Raw genomic sequence first — 23700 nt, forward strand, 5'->3', positions numbered from 1 at the left:
GTGATAATATGTTAAACACCATTCCATTTTATTTCAACAAATCCTGCGAGATGGATGTCTGAGTAGGGTATGTCATCTATCAAATTTACTGACTCTTTTCCAAGTTTTACACGTAACAAGTATTCATATCGCTGACTTTATTTGGGGATTCTCCGACCACCGCCTGCACGAGTTGGTATCCGGCACCGTCGAAGTTACATTTATCCCACTCACTAAACACGTTTTTTATTCACTTTAGATTTCCTTAATTAAAAACCAGCTTTCACAAACAAATATCCTTAAAATATCTGGGTCTGCCGATTCAAAATACCAGATATAATGACAATATATATTTGGTAATAAATCAATCCGGTGTTTTAAATATACAATACATATATACAAGGCGGTTTTAAAACGTTCAGTTGATATCTAGTCTTTTATTGTCACGTTCCAGGATAATGTTATTACATAAATTCATGGATTAATGGTATTTCGTGGATTAATAGTTTTTCATGAAGTAATGGTCTTTCGTCTCCATAAATTAATGGTTTTCATGAAGTAATGGCATTTCTTTCATAGATTGTTGTATTTTATGTTATATTACAGCCCGGGCTAATTGTCTGTTATATTACAGACCGGGCTTATGGTCTGTTATATTACAGCCCAGGCTTATGGTCTGTTATATTACAGTCCCGACCTATGATTCAAACTTCTGATCGGTACATGCAATCAAATTATGGATCAATAGCATGGATGTCGTAAGATGGCTCCGTTGATATTTAAATGACCACCGCTAGGGTTGGAGCATGAAATGAAATGAACTGGGTTTAACGCCCTACTCTTATGCCCTGGCTGGGCTAATGAAGACGAGCATACGCCATACAGTGTGCTAAAAGGAAAAGTTGCCCGTACTGCTGCGCTACGGCCTACTCTTATACCGAATTCCAACTGTGAAGGGTTCTTTTACGTGCACACCACCTGTACACGGGTCCTCGGCTTTTCGTTTCATCCGAACGACTATGCGTTTTACATTGCCAGACCCACCCTCTTCCCCCGCCCTGCACCAAAGGCACGCTGGGAAATCTCGGTCAACAAAGGGATCGAAAACGGGACATCGAGGTGAGCGGGCCAACGTTGTACTCACTGAGACAGCGTGGTCCCCGCTAGAGTTGGAGCACGTGACAGTGGTATAATATAACGGTTCCATGTGCCGTATATCGTAACTACATTCTGTGTATACGATAGTTGACCTAAATTCCGTGTATACGATAGCTGACCTACATTCCAAGAATGTGAATATTATCAATGAAATGGCAGATGCAAACAACAGAATTCGCCATGGGGAGGCACGTGACCTTTTACATTTCATCAGAATGTCCATGGGCTTTCGTTAAGGAACAACACCACGGGGCAATAATAACATGTGACCAATTATATCTGCAGTATTCTTCGGATTAGTTTAATACACAAATTAAACATCATATACAGTTTTAACATTGCCTGGATAAATTCTTAAATTTTAAAAAATATTTTCTCGATTAAATAATAGGTTCCCGAGATTACAAAGAGCTCATTATGTCATGATAGAGTAACCCATGATATTATACATAATGACTCATCCACGTGAGCCACGGTAACACCCGTGCGATAGGTTATACGTTTCGTTTTGAAAAACATTTCAATGCGTACGCTATAAGAATGATGTCCATTGGACTACATATTTATTGTACAGCAAGGCCCGGCATATAGGGACATCACAATAACGGTGACAAACCAAACTATCGCTTCGTCATACCTTTACACATCGCGACCGGTCGTGGCTATAAGAAGGATTTCCATTTGACTACACATCGCGACCGGTCGTGGCTATAAGAAGGATTTTCATTGGACTACACATGGCGACCGGTGATACCATTACACATCGTGACCAGTGATACAATTACACATCGCGACCGGTCGTGGCTATCAACAATATTTCACGTTTTGTACTTCTATCTGAATCACATTTTTTAGGGGCTGGGCTTTTCTCACAGCAGAACACCGTTTTCACGGCCTTTTGGGCCTGCCGCCTGAAGTTCAGATTCAAGAAACTGTATATAATTGGGTTAATGGCGTTATTAATAAAGAAAAAATTGGAGAAAAATTTACTGGTGACCTCAACTTCTATACTCCTTGTATGCTCTAGGTCTTTCATTAACGATCTAGTCATCATAATGGCTATAGCAGGGAGATAACTGATGACGAACACAACAGTTACAGCGAACAACACAACCGTTGTTCTTGTGATACGAATTCTTGAAGCGTAGTTCGCCAGACTTCCAAATCGCGTCCTTTTCTGCTCCTCACACTCGACATTTCCTGTTCCGGTTCCGGTTCCGGAGGAATCATCCTCACCATCTTCATTGCTACCACTGGCCGCGAGATATTTTATCCGAATCTTTTTCTTTTCTTGCGCCGTTCCTGGTGGTCGAGTTATCTGATCTCCAATAACCATGCTGCGACGCTGTTTAATCTCCACCCAGATTCTGACGTAGAGAATAGTCAGAACGAGTAGTGTCGTCACGAAAACTACGGACAAAGCCCCATAATACAACTTCTGAAACGTCGACTTTCGGTACTTCTCCTCGATAGAACAATCATAACCCCGGATTCCTTGTATCGGGGTCTGTGGGTTGGTGATGCCGAATAGAAGGGCGGTCGGTGTAGAGAACAGAAGCGCAAGCACCGTTGCCATAAAACACAACATCTTAATTTTAAACAAACTGATTACCATGAGGGGTTTACAGATTTTAAAATATCGATCAAATGCGATCTCAACAAGCACAATGGCCGAACCGTAGATAGTAAACGTTTCCGTAAACCTGAATACCTTACATCCAACGGAACTATAAAACGTGTAAGGATATCGCAAATCATAAATTTCTGTTGGCATGCCAACCACACAGGCAACCAGATCAAATATGGCCATGGTTAATATAAAATAATTAGACGAGGTTTTTTTAAATCGTCGTCTATACACGTATACCACGAGTGAGTTGCCTAACACTCCAATCACCATTAACAGAGTCACCCATAACATCACTGGTATAAAATGGACAGCTTTAGCATCGTTTAATCTCTGTAATAGACCGGTTTCAATAGAGGTATTATTACAGGTGCCCGTACAGTTGTCCGGATTATTGGTACTGTTCTCCATGATCAAGTCTAATCTAAAAACATAAAAAATATCGCCATTTAATTAATGAGTGAGAGAGAGAGAGAGAGACAGAGAGAGAGTTTAACGTCCACTCGACAGAACTGGACAGGGCACTCGACAAAACTGGACAGGCGACCCTACTCCATGTCACGTACAAGCGTTGAATCGAAACCACGGCACTTGACTCAATGACAGACTTTATGATCAAACGCGCACACGTTAACCATTCGGCCACTTAATCCCTCAACTAATTAGAGCGACAAGACGTCTTAATTAAGATATTTCTACGCACTTCCCATGATACATCTGTTTTGTTTTTATTCCATGGTCACAGTGGTTCTGTGGGTATGACACTGACTCACTAATTGGCAGAGAATATACCACTTGATTCCCGGCTTGGTTTCCCCTTGTTAGTATTGAAGAATGGTGGGGCAAGGAAAAGTGTCTAGTAGTGCGAATGGGACAAAAAACAGATGTCCAATAGACACTTTGGCGTGCATGTAAAAGAAATCCTAACCCTGACCCAGTATTTAGTGAATCTGTCAAAACAACCCAGGCCACTCACGGACCCCATTTTCAAAATAAGTGAGCAGCCCTCGTTATAAATAAGAAGACTGGAAAGACCGTGCCTAATTGTGTTGGGTGTGCATAAGATGCAGTCTCGGACTATATAAGACGACGAAACGAAATGAGGTTTAATGTCATACTTTTCTGCTCCGACTTCTCCGGACATACATCGTGTTATTAGACAAATTTTGTCCGGACAGCGGCACTACGGCCGACTCTTATTTCAAATTCCAACTGTCAAGGGAACTTTTAAGTGCACGCCAATGTGTACACGGGACCTCAGTTGTTCGTCCCACCCGAATGACTATACGTTGTCCCTTGCCGTAAAATGACGATAAACTTTATCAGCCAATAGCGGGATTCATCAAGTTAGCGAGCCACCACGGCTCCTTAAGACGATGACCCCTTATCTAAGAAATAATACCGACCTCTATATAATACCGGTTCAAAATAATCTAATAACTCTAACATCATGCTACTCTTTCACATTCTCCGACTTTCGCCTGGAGGTCAGGTGTTCGAGAAAGTTCATCCAGATTTCCCGGCGTGGTTCCCCCTTGTCAGTGCTGCAGGACGGGGGGCCTGACAAGGACAGCTGTCTAGTCGTTCGGATGAGACAAAAAATGAAATGAAATGAAATGGAGTTTAACGTCCTACTGTTCTGCTCCTAACCTGGGCTAATGAAGACGGGCATACGCCATACGGTGTGCTATGAGGGAAATTTTGCCCGGGCAGCGGCACTACGACCTACTCTTATATCGAATTCCAACTGCCAAGGGATCTTTTACGTGCACGCCAATGTGTACACGGGACCTCGGTTTTCCGTTCTATCCGAACGACTAGACAGCTTTCCTTGTCAGCCCCTCCGTCCTGCATCACTGACAAGGGAGAACCACGCCGGAAAATCTGGATGAACTTTCTCGGCCAATGCAGGGATCGAACATCCGACCTCCAGGCTAGCGAGCTAGCGTCTTACCCACTTAGCCACGTGATCCCCCGGATGAGACAAAAAACAGAGGTCCCGTGTACACATTGGCGTGCACGTAAAAGATCCCTTGGCAGTTGGAATTCGAAATAAGAGTAGGCCGTAGTGCCGCTGTCTGGGCAAAATTTACCTCATAGCACACTGTATGGCGCATGCGCGTCTTCATTAGCCCAGTTGGGAGTAAGATATTAAACCCCATTTCGTTTCATTTCTCCGACTTCTTAAAAATTTAATATAGAATGGGTAGCGACATCATGACGTTGATATTGACCAACGTCCGTGTTTAATATAGAATGGGTAGCGTCATCATGACGTTGATATTGACCAACGTCCGTGTTTAATATAGAATGGGTAGCGTCATCATGACGTTGATATTGACCAACGTCCGTGTTTAATATAGAATGGGTAGCGTCATCATGACGTTGATATTGACCAACGTCCGTGTTTAATATAGAATGGGTAGCGTCATCATGACGTTGATATTGACCAACGTCCGTGTTTAATATAGAATGGGTAGCGTCATCATGACGTTGATATTGACCAACGTCCGTGTTTAATATAGAATGGGTAGCGTCATCATGACGTTGATATTGACCAACGTCCGTGTTTAATATAGAATGGGTAGCGTCATCATGACGTTGATATTGACCAACGTCCGTGTTTAATATAGAATGGGTAGCGTCATCATGACGTTGATATTGACCAACGTCCGTGTTTAATATAGAATGGGTAGCGTCATCATGACGTTGATATTGACCAACGTCCGTGTTTAATATAGAATGGGTAGCGTCATCATGACGTTGATATTGACCAACGTCCGTGTTTAATATAGAATGGGTAGCGTCATCATGACGTTGATATTGACCAACGTCCGTGTTTAATATAGAATCGGTAGCATTATCATGACGTTGATATTGACCTACGTCCGTATTTATTCTCTAATTATCTTTAACGAATTTAATTACTACATGACCATCATAGAACCAAGACCCAGTAATTGGATTGAAGCCAATTCTTTATAGCGATGGTTGCATATTTTCTAAGTAAATTAAAACATAATTATTTCTACATCTATTGCTTAAAGCGCCATTAGTTAAGATTAGATAAAGAGCTTTAATACTTACAAAATAGATAATGAAAAGAGAATATGTTGAAAATTTCAGCCAAAGGGAAGCCATTGTAACCGTTGTTACGGTAATAAACAAAGTCTGGATTATCCATTTCTACGCTAACGGCATCAACCGCAAAACATATATAAATCTACTTAATAGGGAGGCTGCGCAAGCGACGAACACGAGAACGAAAGGGTGCTGATTACACACGTATTCATCTCGTTAGCCATTTGATACGCGCACCACACGAGATAGTCGTCAGTGCAAAACCAATACGGTTTTCGACTATTTTCTCGCACTTTTTGTCTTCAAATCACTTCGAAAATACGTTATTTCGAATCCAGAGTGTTTCTTCTATTTTGTGAACTCGATTTTGTTGAAGCAAAAGTCGATTCATACAAGAACCATTCAATCACGGATCCACGGTGGCTCAGTGAGTAAGACGTTGGCTCGCTAACAAGGAGGTCCCGTGTTCTATCACTGCGTTGGCCGAGAAAGTCCATCTGGATTTTTCGGGCGTGAGTAAGACGTTGTTTCTATATCCTGGAAGCCCCGTGTTCATTCCCTGCGTTGACCTCCTTGAGACGAAAATGCGAGGTCTCGTGTACACATTGGCATGCACGTAAAAGAACCCTAGGCTGTTGGAATTCGATATAAGAGTATGCCATAGTGCCGCTGTTCGGACAAAATTTGCCTAATAACACGATGTATGTCCGGACCAGTCGGAGCAGAAAAGTATTAGAGAGAGAGAGAGAAATGGGGTTTAACGTCCACTCGACACAAACTAGGTCATTTCGGGACTACAGAAAAGTATGACATTAAACCTTATTTCGTTTCGTCGTCTTATATAGTCCGAGATAAATCTTATGCCAACCCATCACATCTAGGCACGGTCATTCCAGTCTTCTTATTTATAACGAGGGCTGCTCACTAATTTTGAAAATGGGGTCCGTGCACAATTTCCCCCATAGCACACTGTATTGCGTATGCCCGTTTTCATTAGCCCAGACGGAGCAGAACAGTAGGACGTTAAACCCTATTTCATTTATTTTCATTTTTTTCCATTCTAGCAATTACAATAACATCGAAGTAATAACAAAATTACCTCATTTCTTTTCTATGCGTTTCAACTTGAAAAGTTGCCAATTTCTCAACTAGCACTAGTGAATTACATGATTAATAGAATATTCTTTAACAAGGTAGGACTGTGTATAAATGGGTTTTAGCTCCTTAGTTTATCATAATTTAAATATATTATGATTTACGAACCATGTTCCATAAGATAACATAAAATTTGATTGAATCAATACGCCCATTAAGAGCAGGTTACATATAAAAGAAAAACAAAATAAATGTAATAAAATAAAACAAAAATCATTTGGTGTAGTAAAAGAGAAATAAACTCAATTGGATTGTTGTATATCAAGACACTTAAAGATGCATTCTGTTAGATTTGTTGTATATCAAGACACTTAAAGATGCATTCTGTTAGATTTAGATAAAGAACTGATCTTTTTTCCTGTAATAGCTAAAAATACATAAGAAAATATGAATGAAGCTTTCATTCAAATAACTTTATTCTGGTGGAAAGTTATGACTGTTGGAAGGTGTAGCGTAGATTGTTTGTTATAGTAGCAACGGTAATTGACAATCGAGGCTAAGTCTCGATTAGATTCTTCATTTTATCGTTCAATTTTTAAATCTCTCCGTTGTTTTAATACATTTAAATCTCAGCCATCCGATGATCTACCGCGTTGATTATAGGTATGTTTAATTTATAATTTATATAACATTTGAAGCCAACATTAAAAACCTGCAACAGGCAGATTTAGCTCCTGCGTACTGCATCATTAAATTGATGTGATTGAAATTCACGTCATTAAATTACCGAATTATATGACTTAAAATACAAAATGAACGCAAGAGAGAGAGAAATGGGGTTTAACGTCAACTCAACACAAACTGGGTCATTTCTGGACTAACACTTGGTTCAATTTTATTTCAATAATTCGCATGCGCGTAGGGGTCTTTAGCAGTGGGAGGAAACCGGAGGACCCGGAGAAAACCCACGAGGTTGGACAGGCGTCCCTACTCCTTGTCACGTACAACCGGAGAATCGAAGCCATGCAAGTTGACTCAATGACAGACCTTATGATACAGCGCGTACGTGCTAACCATTCGGCCATCCACCCCCACCCTTCAAAATGAACGCAATTTAGGGCGTTAAGGTAAGGGAAGTAACTAAAAGACATAATGCATCTTGAAGCACATGTCAAGCATAATTATACGGTTTAAAATATAAAATAAACTCAAAAAGACGTAATGCATCTTGAAGCACATGTCAAGCATAATTATACGGTTTAAAATATAAAATAAACTCAAAAAGACGTAATGCATCTTGAAGCACATGTCAAGCATAATTATACGGTTTAAAATATAAAATAAACTCAAAATGACGTAATGCATCTTTGAGAATCAAAGATTAATTAGGTTTGTTCTAAGTTCAGATTAGGTTTAAAAGACGGATGTACTAGAATAGATATCAAAAAATCGGAAACTTAATCTAATTAAACTATTAAATTACTTCTTCATTTCTTCATTTTGGTATATAGTTTCTTGTGATGTTTTACGCTACGACGTCATGGAATACAACATCAAAAGTACATCAAACGAAAGGCGCCTTGTTTGAATTTCAAGTGAAATGAAATGGGTTTTAATATCCCACCTTTCTGCACCGACTAGGTTAATGGAGACGACGGGCATACACCATTCAAAGTGGTAGGAGGGGATGTTTTTCCGGAGAGCGGCACTGTGGCCTATTCTTATTTCGAGTTCAAACTGCCAAGAGTTCTTTTACGTGCACGCTAATCCGTACACGGGACCTCGGTGTGTCGCCCATCCGAACAACTAGTCAATGTTTCTTGTTTGGCCCTCCGTCCTACATCACTGCCAAGTAGGACACCACGATTGAAAATGCCAGGGAAATTTCTCAGCTAACAACGGGATCGAACGCTTGTATCTCCTGCGAACGCAAATCTGATTAAAATAGCGATCTATATATTTCGTTTCGTTTTTTTTTTACTTCCGATGGCTTACACTATATGAATATCTGACCAGTTGTTTTGGGATGAGGCGTCATGGGTCATACAAGCGGCTTTTGACCCTATGATGTCAGACATTTGATTAACCAATCAGCATTGAGGTTTCTATTGGATAACCCACTGTTCCGTGCACCTCACGCCAAAAGCTTGCCGTAACAAACCGTTTCATTGGCTAATGCCTCGAACATCCAGAACACGTCAATGATAACAACTCTGCCAGATCCTAGTGTAGTAAAGACAAGTAAAAAGAAATTTTGAACTAGAAAAAAAACGAAACGAAACAGGATCTGTGTTTTAATCAGATTATGCAGGCGCCGTACACATTGAGGCATCGCGGCTCCCGAACCCCATCTGATTTGAATTGAAAACAAAGGAACAATAAGCACCATTATCATTTCACCACAAACAGATCTCGGGTAGTTCATTGATTGATCAGTGTAACGAATCTAGTGTTAGTCCATTGATTGATCAATCTAAACGACGAGGGATAACTAAATAATATCTATTATCAACGAATGTTTGTCTTTGATACTAGAGAAAAACGAGAACAAATCACGAACGTTACAAGGTTTTATATGGGTCAGAGGCTAAAGATGACAGAAAAATGACATAGGAATCCTTTGTGAACGATGAATCTTTTATAGGTGGAATTAAAATTTCTTGGATCTATGCTGCTCGCTATAATAAGGCTATAGTGTTATAGTTTGATCTAATACGTTTTAGTTTTTTAAAAGACTAAATAATCATTTTTCCAATTTCATTCAATATGAAAATGAAACCGGAATAAATACTTCTCTCAAATTCCTCCAAGTATACTTAGTTTATTCGATGTGGGAATTAAAATGTCGGTCAACTGGCGTCTTGTCTGTTCTCAAACGGAGCTACATGTAATTGTTGACAGCCTATGTAAGTTTCGTATGTTTAAACTATTAAAAGTCTCCCTTGTCAAATAAAACATGGTAAAATCAGCCTAGAAATAGAAAACTAGTATTGTTGACATGATGATGGAATAAATAGAAAGTCTGGTTTAGGTCATCAGACCTGTCATTGAGTCAAATCACGTGATTGTCCTGTAATAGCTTCGTCTGCCCAACCTCGTGGGTGTTCTACAGGTTCTCCGGTCACCATAAACTACCGGAAAAGAAATGGGATTTAGTGTAGTATTAACTGCACCAACCGGGCTAGTGAAGTCAGACATACTCCATACAGTGTGGTAGGAACTGTATCAACCAGGCTAGTGAAGTCAGACATACTCCATACAGTGTGGTATTAACTGTATCAACCAGGCTAGTGAAGTCAGACATACACCATACAGTGTGGTATTAACTGTATCAACCAGGCTAGTGAAGTCAGACATACTCCATACAGTGTGGTATGAACTGCATCAACCGGGCTAGTGAAGTCAGGTATACTCCATACAGTGTGCGTTTCCGCCTACTCTTCATCGAATTCCGCCTGCCAGGGGTGCTTTACGTGCATGGGGTGCTGTTTTACGACCCGTCCAAACAACTTGGCCCGCTCTACCCCTCGCTATACCCTTCAGTAAGCCTATGAGCAGCTGCCAAGGAGAAACCACGCCAGAAACTCCAGAGGAATGTCTCAGCCATCACAAATATCGAACCCCGAACCTCTTGACTAGTGAGCTATTGTCTTGGTCATTGAGCCATTGTATCTGCCGTGAACTCTGTTAGATTTATGTTGTGTTGTTATATTTGTGTTGTTATATCTGACGTGAGATTATCCATAAATAATTATCGGTATGAAACAAAGACTTAGAATTAAATCAATACTGTATAATTAGATGTAACTGTTTATAACCCCCTCGACATCATCAACAGCCATTTTTTGTCGGTTTATTTCAGTAGAATTCGACCTGTGTAAATTACAAATATCATAAAAACATATATTCGATATTGTCGCAGGTTGAAGTGTTACTCGGTTGAATTCGTCAATAACTAATTCACCAACAATGTCTGGAAAGTGAAATGCGATAAAAAAAACCAAAAAAAAACCCACAAAAACTAATTTATTCTTCTTCAACCCGCCATGGTTAAAGATTCCAAATAGATCATCGAGTCCAAACACCTCACTCAGACGAGAATAAAGCCATTATTACATTGCTGAGGTTGGTTACACACACCCACGTGTTATTACAATCTATCATTGATATACAAGTATATAACCAAGTTTAGTAACGGGCCTGGTTTGAAAGTCTTGTCAATATATTATTCAGGTCTTCTGTCTCTGTGATAATATGTCTGACGTCTACCTGTATGACAGTTTATCCCAAGTCTACTTGTATGGCAGTCTGTCTCAAGTCTAACTCTATGATAATATGTCTGAAGTCTACCTGCATGACAGTTTATCCCAAGTCTACTTGTATGGCAGTCTGTCTTAAGTCTAACTCTATGACACTATGTCTGACGTCTACCTGTATGACAGTTTAACTCAAGTCTACCTATATGACAGTCTATATCAGGTCTACCTGAATGACAGTCTGTCCCAAGTCTAACTCTATGATACTATATCCGAAGTCTACCTGTATGACAGTTTATATCAAGTCTACCTGTATGACAGTCTATATCAGGTCTACCAATCTGCCCCAAGTCTACCTGAATGACCGTTTAGCTCCAGTCTACCTGAATGCCTATCTGTCTCAGGCCTACCTGAATAACAATCTCTCTCCGTGGTTTACATGTAAGGTGCTTGCCTTTCCCACAAAATATGAATTGTACAAAGGTTATGCCCCCTCGAGAAATCTCAATTTTTGACAGATTTAGATGAAATGTTATATATATGCTAAGGGTTTGTAAAGAAGGGGAGATTGGTGTGATTTTGTAGCAAACAATGTATTTCGTTGCCCGAAAGTGGACGACAAATGTATATTGAAAATGGCCGCCATCCTGGATGTTTGAATGGCTATGGGTTGATACGTGTATTATTATTTGATAGATTTCCCTGATATTATACACTTATCTGCTGCACTATTCCATCTGAAACCATTTATAATTTTGAACAATCAAATACGTTTAGGTTTGTCTCGTGAGCATATATGAGGCTCAAGTTATGGTGGAATTCTCGGAACCTACCAGGGAATATCGAGTGACACTGTAGGTCGCTGAAACCGTCGGGTGATCAAGTGACAACTCTCTTTCATTTGTTTCCATTCGAATTCAGACCACGTTACATGATTCCACAAGCGGCGCATGTTATTACTATTATCAGGAAATTGCAGCATAATATCACCAACTGTCACGGTCCTAAATATATCAAAAAATTCCACATCACCGTCAAAATGTAACCATATCACCATCAAAAATACCCACATCACCGTCAAAAAGTAACCAGTTCACCGTCTCAAAACAACACCCACATTTTCGTCAAAAGTAACTAAATCACCCTAAAAAATTATCTACTACACCCTCAAAAACACTCACATCACCGTTAAAAAGTAACCGAATCACCCTAAGATAAAAATCCACATCACTCTCAAAAATACCCACATCACCGTCAAAAATACCCACATCACCGTACGTCAAAAATACCCACATCACCCTCAAAAATACCCACATCACCGTCAAAAATACCCACATCACCGTCAAAAAGTAATCAGTTCACCGTCTCAAAAAACACCCATATTTTCGTCAAAAGTAACTAAATCACCCTAAAAAAATTATCTACTACACCCTCAAAAACACTCACATCACCGTTAAAAAGTAACCGAATCACCCTAAGATAAAAATCCACATCACTCTCAAAAATACCCACATTACCGTCAAAAATACCCACATCACCGTACGTCAAAAATACCCACATCACCCTCAAAAATACCCACATCAGCGTCAAAAATACCCACATCACCGTACGTCAAAAATACCCACATCATCCTCAAAAATACCCACAGCACCGTACGTCAAAAATACCCACATCACCCTCAAAAATACCCACATCAGCGTCAAAAATACCCACATCACCGTCAAAAAGTAACCAAATCACCTTAAGATAAAACTCCACATCACCATCAAAAATACCCACATCATTCTCAAAAAGTAACCAAATCACCTTAAGATAAAACTCCACATCACCATCAAAAATACCCAAATCATCTTCAAAATACCCACATCACCGTACGTCAAAAATACCCACATCACCGTCAAAAATACCCACATCACCGTCAAAAATACCCACATCACCGTCAAAAAGTAACTAAATCACCTTAAGATAAAACTCCACATCACCATCAAAAATACCCACATCATCCTCACAAATACCCACATAACCGTTCGTCAAAAATACCCACATCACGCTCAAAATTACCCACATCAGCATCAAAAATACCTACATCACCACATCAGCGTCAAAAATACCCACATCACCATCAAAAAAACAAATTAGCCTTAAAAACACCCACACCTCCGTCAAAAATACCCCCATCGCCGTCAAAAACATCACGGTAAAAACTATCACGGTATACGGAAATAAAACCAGTAATTCAACATTAACCACGTAGAACATTTAATCATTACCTGTCTAAATATGGGTTGATTCTGATTGGTTTTTAATGGGACTGTCAATGGAACAATAGGATGTATTCAGCCAGTACCCAACAGAATGATCTGTATAAACCATGTAAAAGGTTGTTAGTGGTCCGTGTGTTTTAACTTGGTCTAATGTCAAATAATGAATAAGTGATTAGTGATAGGATATCTTCCATATAATAGTTCACGTTTACTCTCACTCACAGACATATTGACATTGCTAGCTCATTTTCCAAATGGCTGACACCTGCCATAATAATATTAAAATAATAATGTACATTTTGTAGAGCGCTAAATCCACCCAAAAGCAAGCTTAAAGCGTAATGAGAAAATAGTTACACAGTGAATAGAAAGTCTAATTCTCATAGAATTCCCGAAACAAGTTAGCCTTCAGCTGTGATTTGAAACTAGTTGGGGGTTGGATGGTCGAATGGTTAGCACGTACGTGCTTGTATCATAAGGTCTGTCATTGAGTTAACTGGCGTGGTTTCGAATCCCCGGTTGTACGTGACAAGGAGTAGGTCGCCTGTCCAACCTCGTGGGTTTCCTCCGGGTCCTCCGGCTTCCTCCCATTGCTAAAGACCCCTACGCGCAAGCAAATTATAAAAATAAAATTGAATCATGTGTAAGTCCCGAAATGACCTAGTTTGTGTCGAGTGGACGTTAAACCCCATTTCTCTCTCTCTCCCTTGAAAGTAGTCAAAGTTTCAAAGTTTTGGATTTTCAGAGGTAACTCATTTCGCAATTTAGGAGCAACTACACTGGTTCCCGGCCAGTTTTTCATAGTTGTGAAAATAAAATGAGATGGAATGAGATCTAACATAATACTTTTCAGTATCGACTGGGCTAGTGACGACGGACGTATGTCAAACAGCAGTAACTCTCATGGGTACCTTTAAGAGCACGCCAGCATTTACACGAGATAGTCCGACGTCCTGCACCGCTGACACAACACTTAACGTCAACTCGACACAAACTACGTCATTTGGAGAACGTCGTATAATCATTCTCTATAGCCCAGTTAGTAAGTTGTTCAGTGTTCTTTATGACTAAACATCGTGACCATTTGAAATTAATTTTCCTGCTAAGGTTAATGAGTTAATTACCTGTATTTACCTGTTACATGTCGAGAGAGAGAGAGAGACAGAGAGAGAGAGAGAGGGGGGGATGGTATCATTCGACACAAACTAGGTTATTTCTTGACTAACATATGGTTCAATTTAATTTCAATAATTCGCTTGCGCGTAGGTGTCTTTAGCAGTGGGAGGAAACCAGAGGATCCGGAGAAAACAGATGAGGTTGGACAAGCGACCCTACTCCTTGTCACGTACAACAGACGAATCAAAACCCCGCCAGTTGACTTAATGACAGACCTTATGATACAACGCGCACGTGCTAACCATTCTGCCACCCCCACACCCGCGCAACCACCCTCTTCATTAGAGGGAATACATTATAAAGGGTGGAGCGCTGTCAGTACTGTAATGTAAATGATTGGACAATAGTTAGAGTAGACTAAACCATCCAAGATAACAATATGTGCAAAGTAAGAAAACGAATTAAAATGGCGCCGAGGAATAAATCTCAAGATTGACATAAATGATCATGTATAAGAGATCATATCTGAGAAATTATACCAAACAGTTAAAATATCTGGTTGTAAGAGGTTATTTCAAGCTTAAAGGCTTGCTTCTAAAAATAAGTGCAGGGGCGCCGCACTATACACAGACAAAACCCTGAAAGACAAGATAAACGACACAGACATTGCAGGCAATAAACATCAATTATCAAATGTGTCAAGCTGAAACACAATGTTGCCATGCGACATACGTCCACATTTTGCAAGAGATGGAGAGAAAACAAGCTCAAAAAAGGGAATTCTCGTACAATCAGGGGCCATACTCCAAGACGTGGCGGTCCATTGCATGCCTATATCGACAGGAACTGAGATCTTTGGGATATAAACTTATTTCAAGTTTCGTCAAAATCGGATAACAATTGTGACCTGTAGAGTGTCCACAAACCAAACATGGATGGACAGGTACGACGACAATATACGTCCACATGGAAATATGAGCGTATAACAAAAGAATGATTTAAAAGTATTTCGCAGTAATACGACCGGTCTTGCTGGTGATCATCTCCCCAATTGCGTTTATTGATTGCGACAATCCGTGATATAGAACGTCCAAAAATAACAATTATAAGGGCGATAATTCGGATAGAATTTCGGAAAATGTTTAAAATTAAAATGATGTAGTGAGTATATATATATACTATTCAAAAAAAGTAGGGGATATTTGATTTTGGGGGCATAATACTAAAATATGCAAATGACTACGAAAAAAGTCACTATAGAACCTAACAGAAGAAACATTTCCAGTTACATGTGACGCCCAAACGCACCAATAGCTACCGCATGGAATGCAGGTGATGCTTGGGATCATCATGGGGGTCCAACCCAAGATTTGCACGACTCTGACTTTGAATGTTACAGTCATTGTGGCATTGAATTCCAGGGTGGAAACATCAGTTTAATTGTTTTAGTGACCAGAAAACAAATTTTGATATGCGTCGGCTTACCCAAAATGAAAGGTTACGTGCCCTTGGCATGCTACAGATCGGCACAACACAGGCGGTTGTGGCGCGGACGATGAATGTTTCTCAGTCTGTCATAAGCAGGCTATGGTCCAGATACCGTGATACACAATCTGTACAGGACAGACCACGATCAGGTCGACCAAGGACGACAACACAAGCACAGGATCGATTTATCCGTACCTTGGCCTTGAGAAATCGTGTCATCACAGCAAATCAGATCAGCGCTCGTCTTCAAACAGACACTGGTGTGAGAGTGAGTGGCCAGACGATTCGGAATCGACTGCATAGGGGTCACCTTCGCGCCCGACATCCTCGCGTGATCCCTTGTTTGAGAGATCATCACATTCAGGCAAGACGTCGTTGGTGTAGGGATCGTCAACACTGGGATAATCGACGCTGGAGCAATGTGATGTTTTCAGATGAGTCAAGGTTCACTGTTGATTTTTTGGACAGACGTAGGAGGGTGTGGCGTCGTCGAAACGAGCGCTTCCAAGACGTTAACGTCATCAGACATGATCGATTTGGGGGTGGTTCTGTTATGGTGTGGGGAGGCATCACTGTTGCTGGAAGAACGGCTTTACATGTTGTTGCAGGGCGTGTTACAGGCCAGTACTACCGGGACAACATCTTGGCAGTCCATGTTGTGCCGTTCGCACGACGTCATGGCCGCCGTTTCATCTTCCAGGATGACAACGCAAGATGTCACAGGGCCAGGATCGTTACAGGTTACCTCCAACAACAGAACATCACCACATTACCTTGGCCAGCACTGAGTCCCGACCTCTCCCCCATCGAGCATGTCTGGGACATGCTTGGACAGAGGTTACGTCAACGTCAACAACGTCCTGCCAATGTCCAAGAACTTGCTGCTGCGTTGCAACAGGAATGGGACAATCTGGACCAAAATGACCTTAGACGTCTCATTAGGAGTATGCCACGTCGGATCAATGCTTGTTTGGCAAACAGAGGAGGATTTACCCGTTACTAACTTGGTTGTGATGCTGTGGTAACTTTGCTGTTTGACCCCGGGTATCATTTTACCCTTATAATGGTCAGTCTGTGCCTTACTTAGTCTAACGATCATTTGGAATAAATCGATGAATGTGAACTTCATTTCATTTTGTCATTTGTTTCTTCGTCAGTTTCATTAGGTGACTTTAATAACACTTAAAAATCAAATATCCCCTACTTTTTTTGAATAGTATATATAACGATATCTCTAATATACTGTCGGTTGGTATATATTATTACAAGCTTACCTCCCCGGGCAAAAAGTAATTTAGAAATAATTTGTTAGAGGAGTTTTCATTTGATATTACGTAATTTGGGGACATATCAAACCAACTGGTCCCCTTCTGGTGTGGTTCAATGCTCTAGATGCAGTTAAACTATATCTGTTGGGTTTCAACAACAGAATATGGATTATTTCCAGGTCTATGAATAATGCACATGTTAATGGACTAAAAACACCAATAAAATCATGGTGTTGTTTTCTGTTTTTCAATTAAATACACCAACGTGAAATATGATTAATCAAATTCTTAGCTCAAGGGAAATAATCAGCTAATGTTGCCGTAAATCATTTCGGAGGGCGATTGAGTAGGCGGTGGGGGAGGGGACACTGACTGGCAGACCCTGCCACCCACACCATAACAAACTATTTTGGTATATACGGCCAAGGTTCAGAATATAATATCGACGATATCACTTCGGTGGAAGCGGACGTTAAATAAAGCTATTTCACATACAATATAATATCATATAGTTGGGTATGTTTCACGGTCGTCGTACATTGATTTAGTCCGAGAGTCCGGTAGATGTCGCTTCATCGGTTCCACTCGGATCGTTTGGAACTCTTCAAATCAAGCCAACATTCACGGCATTTTATGCGATTCACATTTGTTTTGAGGGTTCCCTGAAGTGCCCGATTAGAGTCCATTGTCGATTCATTATTTTAATAATAGAATAATAATATATTTATAAAATGCCTATAATCCAATATGTTGTTGCTCTATGGAAATATACAAAATAAAATATAAATAAAACTATATAGAAACCATAACAACTAATGGGAATAAGCATATCAAGACGAGGATTTTAAAGAAACCAAAGAAACATCTATCAACATTCCGCAATTAGAATAAAATATGGTATGCAATTATAAAACGCAAACTCTGAAAACGTTTAAGCATTTAGCAATTAAAATAGCTTTTAAAATGATGGGTATTTAACTTTTTTGTTGAAAACAGACAAGGAAGGGGGATCTTTAACCTAGTTTAAAAGCAGCAAGATCTTTCACCAAACGAGGATTTTGTATGATAGGACATTGTAAGTTTTTATTTTGTGACCTTAGTGTGCTTGCAGGAATACATAAAGTGATGAGCTGTTTGAGGTTGCCAGATGAGTCTTCTATATTAATGATAGAGTATGTTAGAGTATTTTAAATTCCATTCAGCTAGTAATTGGTAACCAATGCAGTTTATATAAAATAGGGGTAGCGATATCAATCCACAGTTTTCTACTGACTGGGGATCTTTAAAATACATTAGCAATTTGAGAGGAAGTTGGTTTATCGTCTTAATTAGACTGGCGATGCCACACGAAGTTAATGGCTTGTACCAATTGATAAATTACAGCAAGCGAACAGGTTAATAGCTCCATGAGGAGTGTCATTAATATAAGTCGAATGTCTAAATTAAATATCTGAAAACAGATTTTTAGTGTTCCGCTTTTTTTCGCTTCTTTACTTCTTTGCTGCGAGGCGTTATGGGGTAACTTGTTTTCGATTAAATTTTCAGTTTAGCGTCCTACTGTTTTGCTTCGAATGGGCTAATGAAGACGGCATACGTGTAGTCTTTTACGCACACGCCAATGTGTAGGCGGAACCTTGGTTTTGCGTTGCATGGAAACGACTCTACGCTTTCCCTTGCCATGTACTCTGTCCCTCACCACTGACAAGGGGGGGGGGGCACACCGGAACATCCCGATGAACTTTGTAGGCCAACACCGGTCCGAACCCGAGACCTGAAGGTTGGGGGTCTGTGTATTACTCGCTCAGTTTTCCGGCGTGGTTGTTCTGGATGGGGCGAGAAACCGAGGTCCCGTGTACACATCGACGTGCACATAAAAGATCCCTTGGCAGTTTGAATTTGATTTAATTAGTAGGCCGTAGCACCGATGTCTGGTTACAATTTCCCTCATAGCACACTGTCATGGCGTATGCCCGTCTTCACTAGCCCAGTCGAACGTAGTAGGACGTTAAACCCCATTTCATTTCATTTACTCGCTGAGCCACCGTCGTTCCGTTAGTCGTTTTAGTTTCCATTGCAACATGAATGTCAGTGATTTGAGAGATATAGAAATATCTAGCAAACTAAAATATTGTATATGTTGAATCTCTTATGGTTTTCACAGACATTCTAAACTAATGCTATTTGTCTACAATTAACTCTTAGCTGGATGACCGACATTTTAAGTCCTAAATCGACTTAAGTATACTTCTAGAATTTTGAGATGTATTTATTCCACTTATTAATAAAATAATTGAAAATTGTATGACAGATAATTACTAATTTTTTGATATGGCGGCCATTCAGGGCCGAGATCCATTCTCGAAGTAGGTAGATGTCTATGTGTGCAGAATGACATAATGACCCGAAATTTCACGGCCATCATTGTTTTTTCGCAAATTCTAATTAATGGTCCGGATTTAAATTTGATTGACTCTATATGTTGAAATTATCTACCGTTGGTATTTTGATTATGTTTTCTTAATTAATATGCAATAATGTGTATATTGATCGTTAATATCAAATTCTCACGGCTTAAATCACGGTAATATGTATTCAGATTAACGACATGATTGTCTACCCCATCCAGTACCATCATGTCAGTTCTCAAGCTGAGCTAATTGTGACAAACAGCCTAACTGTCGAATGTGAATAAAGATCACCTTGTAAATAATGTACTTTATGAATCAGGATTACCACGTAACAACTTCATGACATACTCTAAATTATAGCCGATTAAAGTTAATCCTAACCCTATACACTGTGGTTACCAATGACCCTTTCATAATAAATAAGAACATTACATCCAATCGTGTCCTTTCCATTAGATGTATGGTTACTTACGCCATACAGTGTTTTATGGGGGGATTTTTTCCAACTTTCAAGGGTTATTTTATGTGCACGCAATTAATGTGAACACGAGGCCTCGGTTTATCTTCCCAGCCGAACGACTAGACCCTTTCCACCCTGCACCACTGACTAGGGAAAACCGGGCCGGTAAATACCAAGGAATTTTCACGGCGCACACGGGGAGCGAGCCAGCGTCTTGCTCATTGAGCCATTGAGTCCCCCGCGCCTTTCCATGCTCGCGGCTCCCCTCAGCAAGATAGTAAATGTAACTGTATGTACATCATATCATATTCAAACCAACATCAGACCTACCTGATTAGCCAGACCTACCTGATTAGCCAGACCTACCTGATTAACCTGATTAGCCAGACCTACCTGATTAGCCAGACTCAAAACACCAAATCAATTAGAGTAAGAGATTTTAACCGTTAAACTCCATGAAAACGAAGAAATATTTTTTTACGGATGTTTTAACGACTACATCTTTCCAAATTACCTAGCTGATTTATATCTCAGCAATTGTGTCGTTGATTTGTCTCAAATTGTGCACATGGTCGAATTTGAAATGAAATTGGTTTTAAGTTTTATGTACCGACAGCGCTAATTGAGACGGCATACTCCATGGAATGTGCTACTATGGAGGACCAAACAGCTCTTTATTCAGTTTTCTTAATTCTTAATTCATAGTCCTTAATTCTTATTTCTTCATTTGTTGTTGTGTTTCGATATTTATAAACTAAAATTGACATTTGTATCTTAAAATCAATATTTGGTTTATAAATCAGACATTTGTCATATTAGATTTGTAAATAGTATTAATCTAATTATAGTTTAATATAAAAATAAAATTTGTTTTAGAAAATAAAATAAAAATTAGCCAACGTTTACATTTCTTCATAGACATACAACGAAAAACACAATCTCGAAAAACAAATTTCCAAATACAAATCTCCAAATACGGATCTTGCAAAACATTTCTCCAAAACATTTCTCGAAATTCATCGAACCGGAAGATTATGACGACATGAGCTGAAACCAACCTAGCATACAATAAAAGTCACCATACAATCATAGGGAATCTAGCAAGCATATATACAATAATGAAATGAAAATAAAATGAAATGGGGTTTCACGTCCTACTGTTCTGCTCCGACTGGGCTAATGAAGACGGGCATACGGGCCTATGAGGGAAATTTTACCCGGGCAGCGGCACTATAGCCTACTCTTATATCGAATCCCAACTGCCAAGGGAACTTTTACGTGCATGCCAATATATACACGGAACCTCGGGTTTTCCTTGTCAGGCCCTCCGTCCTGCATCACTGACTAGGGGAAACCACATCGGGAAATCCCGATTAACTTTTATATACAATTAACAAAATCGATCAATGACCGTGACTACAGAGAAAGCACGTGCGTGGTATGGCTAATCGGGACTATCCTTCGATAAAGAAAATACATTGAAAGTAGTCTATTTTCAGTAATTAGGTTTGTGTCTGATAGCGACATATTTCTTTGCTGAAACGAAGGAGTGTCCCATCGCTTTTACTTGATTATGTAATGATGAATGTGCCAGGGAATAACTAATATATCGAAAAAGTGATAGACAAATAATTTCTAGTGATGCAGTAAACAATTACCTGTATTTAAATTTTACATCTACCCCCTCCACTAAATAGTACGTAAATGTCCACAAAAATAATTTTCATTTTTGAAAAGAGCAATAAAATACTTTTCAGTGGTAAATGAAAAAGCATCAGGAATTTCATATCAAGACCCGACGGTGCCAGAAAATAATTTACATGTTTGAAACGGTAAAGAACCTTCTTTTCAGTGGTAATCAGTGAGATATCTGGGTTGTCGTATTATGGTCCGTATTTTGACATTTAAGACCCCCCACCCCCCTTTAATAGAGTTTAGTAACCGTACAACTTTTCAAGTTATTTTCTAGCCCATTTATATTTACAAACCTTGAAAAACGATCAAAGTTTCACGGTACTAAACTTAATTAAGAGAGGCGAGGGGAGGGGGCGGGGATTTAAAGTCAAAATGTGGATCTTAATAAGAAATTCGTGATATCTGCTACAAAAATGTAAATTATTTTCTTGAACATTTATATTTTTACATACCTTGAAAAAAGAACAAATTTGAATGGCATCAATTTGTATTAAATGAGGGGGGGGGGCATCAAAATACGGGCCAAAACACGAAATACAAGATATCGGGATGCATACCATTAAAAAGAAGATCCATGTACCTTTTCAAAATTTAAAATATTTTCTGACATATTCATATTTGCATACCGTGTTAAAACAGATATAATTTGGATCGCCTGAATTATATTTAGCGAGGGGTTGGGGAGTAATTAAAGTCAAAATACAAATCTTAATACGAAATTCCAGTTATACTGTAATGCATCACCGGGAAGTATTTGTCTATCGCTCTCTGAATATGTGAGTATTAGCTATTATACTGTCACATTCATAATTACATAATTTAGAAAAGATAAAATCCTCTTTCGTTTGTGCAAAGAAATATGTCCCAATCAAAAAATAACCTATAATAATTACTAAAAATAGAGAATTAAGGACTATGCATTAAGAACTAAGAATTAGGAACTCTGTATAAAAAGCTGTTTGGTCTTCCATATGCTACGAGGGAAAGGTTGCCGACGCTGCAACACCAGACCCAATTTAACTATCCGTAATATCAAGTAAAATCGAACTTTTGTTGCTTTTTTTTCTATCAATTGGTAAAGATCTCTAAAGCGCTTTTACCATTTCAAATCTTGAAATTTAAATAAATTTAGAGAAAAAGAGAACCCCATTAACTTACCGCGTATAGATGTCCAAGAGTATAAGAATTAATCCGAGTGTTAGCCAAGAAGAGAATGAATTGGTTTATAACGGAGGTAACATTATGGATGATAGTGTGATATGATTCCTATGGGTATGATACAACCAATGTATACAATATCATATTCACTGATTCAATGACATCTCTTATACAGATCACAAACCACACGCATCACCATTAAGCCTCGGTCTCATATTGTTCGTCTGCTACATCAAACATTCAAAGGGCATTATCATGTTGAAAGAGAGAGATAGAGAGTGTGGGGAGAGACAGATTAATTGGCGGTCGTCTTAAAACACATTTAAATCTCGGTCATCATGGTCCTGTGAATAAATATCTAATTAATAGTGTATATAATATTTGAGGCCACGCGACAGATCTAAAATAGGGTAGATTTAGCTGTTTAATTATCGTTTTGATCATGTCAAATATGTTGTTTTACGACAATAAAAACATTTTATTGACTTTGTTAAAACGACATGAATTAGTTACAACGATCATAAAATTAATGTGGATTGAAAGAGAAATTCGTGATGGATTGATAATTAACTTGCCATACCAACAGAATGTCGGGCGGGGGTATATTCATAATTAACTTGCCATACCAACAGAATGTCGGGCGGGGG

General features: G+C 39.3%; 1 protein-coding gene across 1 annotated transcript; it reads right to left on the reverse strand.

Moving 5' to 3' along the window:
- Nucleotides 1-1061: 1061 nt before the first annotated feature.
- LOC126828163 (neuromedin-U receptor 1-like) lies at nucleotides 1062-23290 on the reverse strand. Its single transcript, XM_050557760.2, has 2 exons — nucleotides 23054-23290; nucleotides 1062-3188 (listed from the first exon to the last, which is right to left on the reverse strand). Exon 2 carries the CDS (start codon nucleotides 3173-3175, stop codon nucleotides 1919-1921), a length of 1257 nt encoding a protein of 418 aa, XP_050413717.1. The 5' UTR covers nucleotides 3176-3188; nucleotides 23054-23290; the 3' UTR covers nucleotides 1062-1918.
- Nucleotides 23291-23700: the final 410 nt, after the last annotated feature.

The sequence above is a fragment of the Patella vulgata genome, chromosome 7, assembly GCF_932274485.2.
Source record: "Patella vulgata chromosome 7, xgPatVulg1.2, whole genome shotgun sequence".
NCBI classification, from domain to species: Eukaryota; Metazoa; Mollusca; class Gastropoda; family Patellidae; genus Patella; species Patella vulgata.

Coding starts and splice junctions, on each gene's coding strand:
- LOC126828163 (XM_050557760.2), bottom strand. CDS start 3,175: ATGGAGAACAGTACCAATAATCCGGACAACTGTACGGGCACCTGTAAT.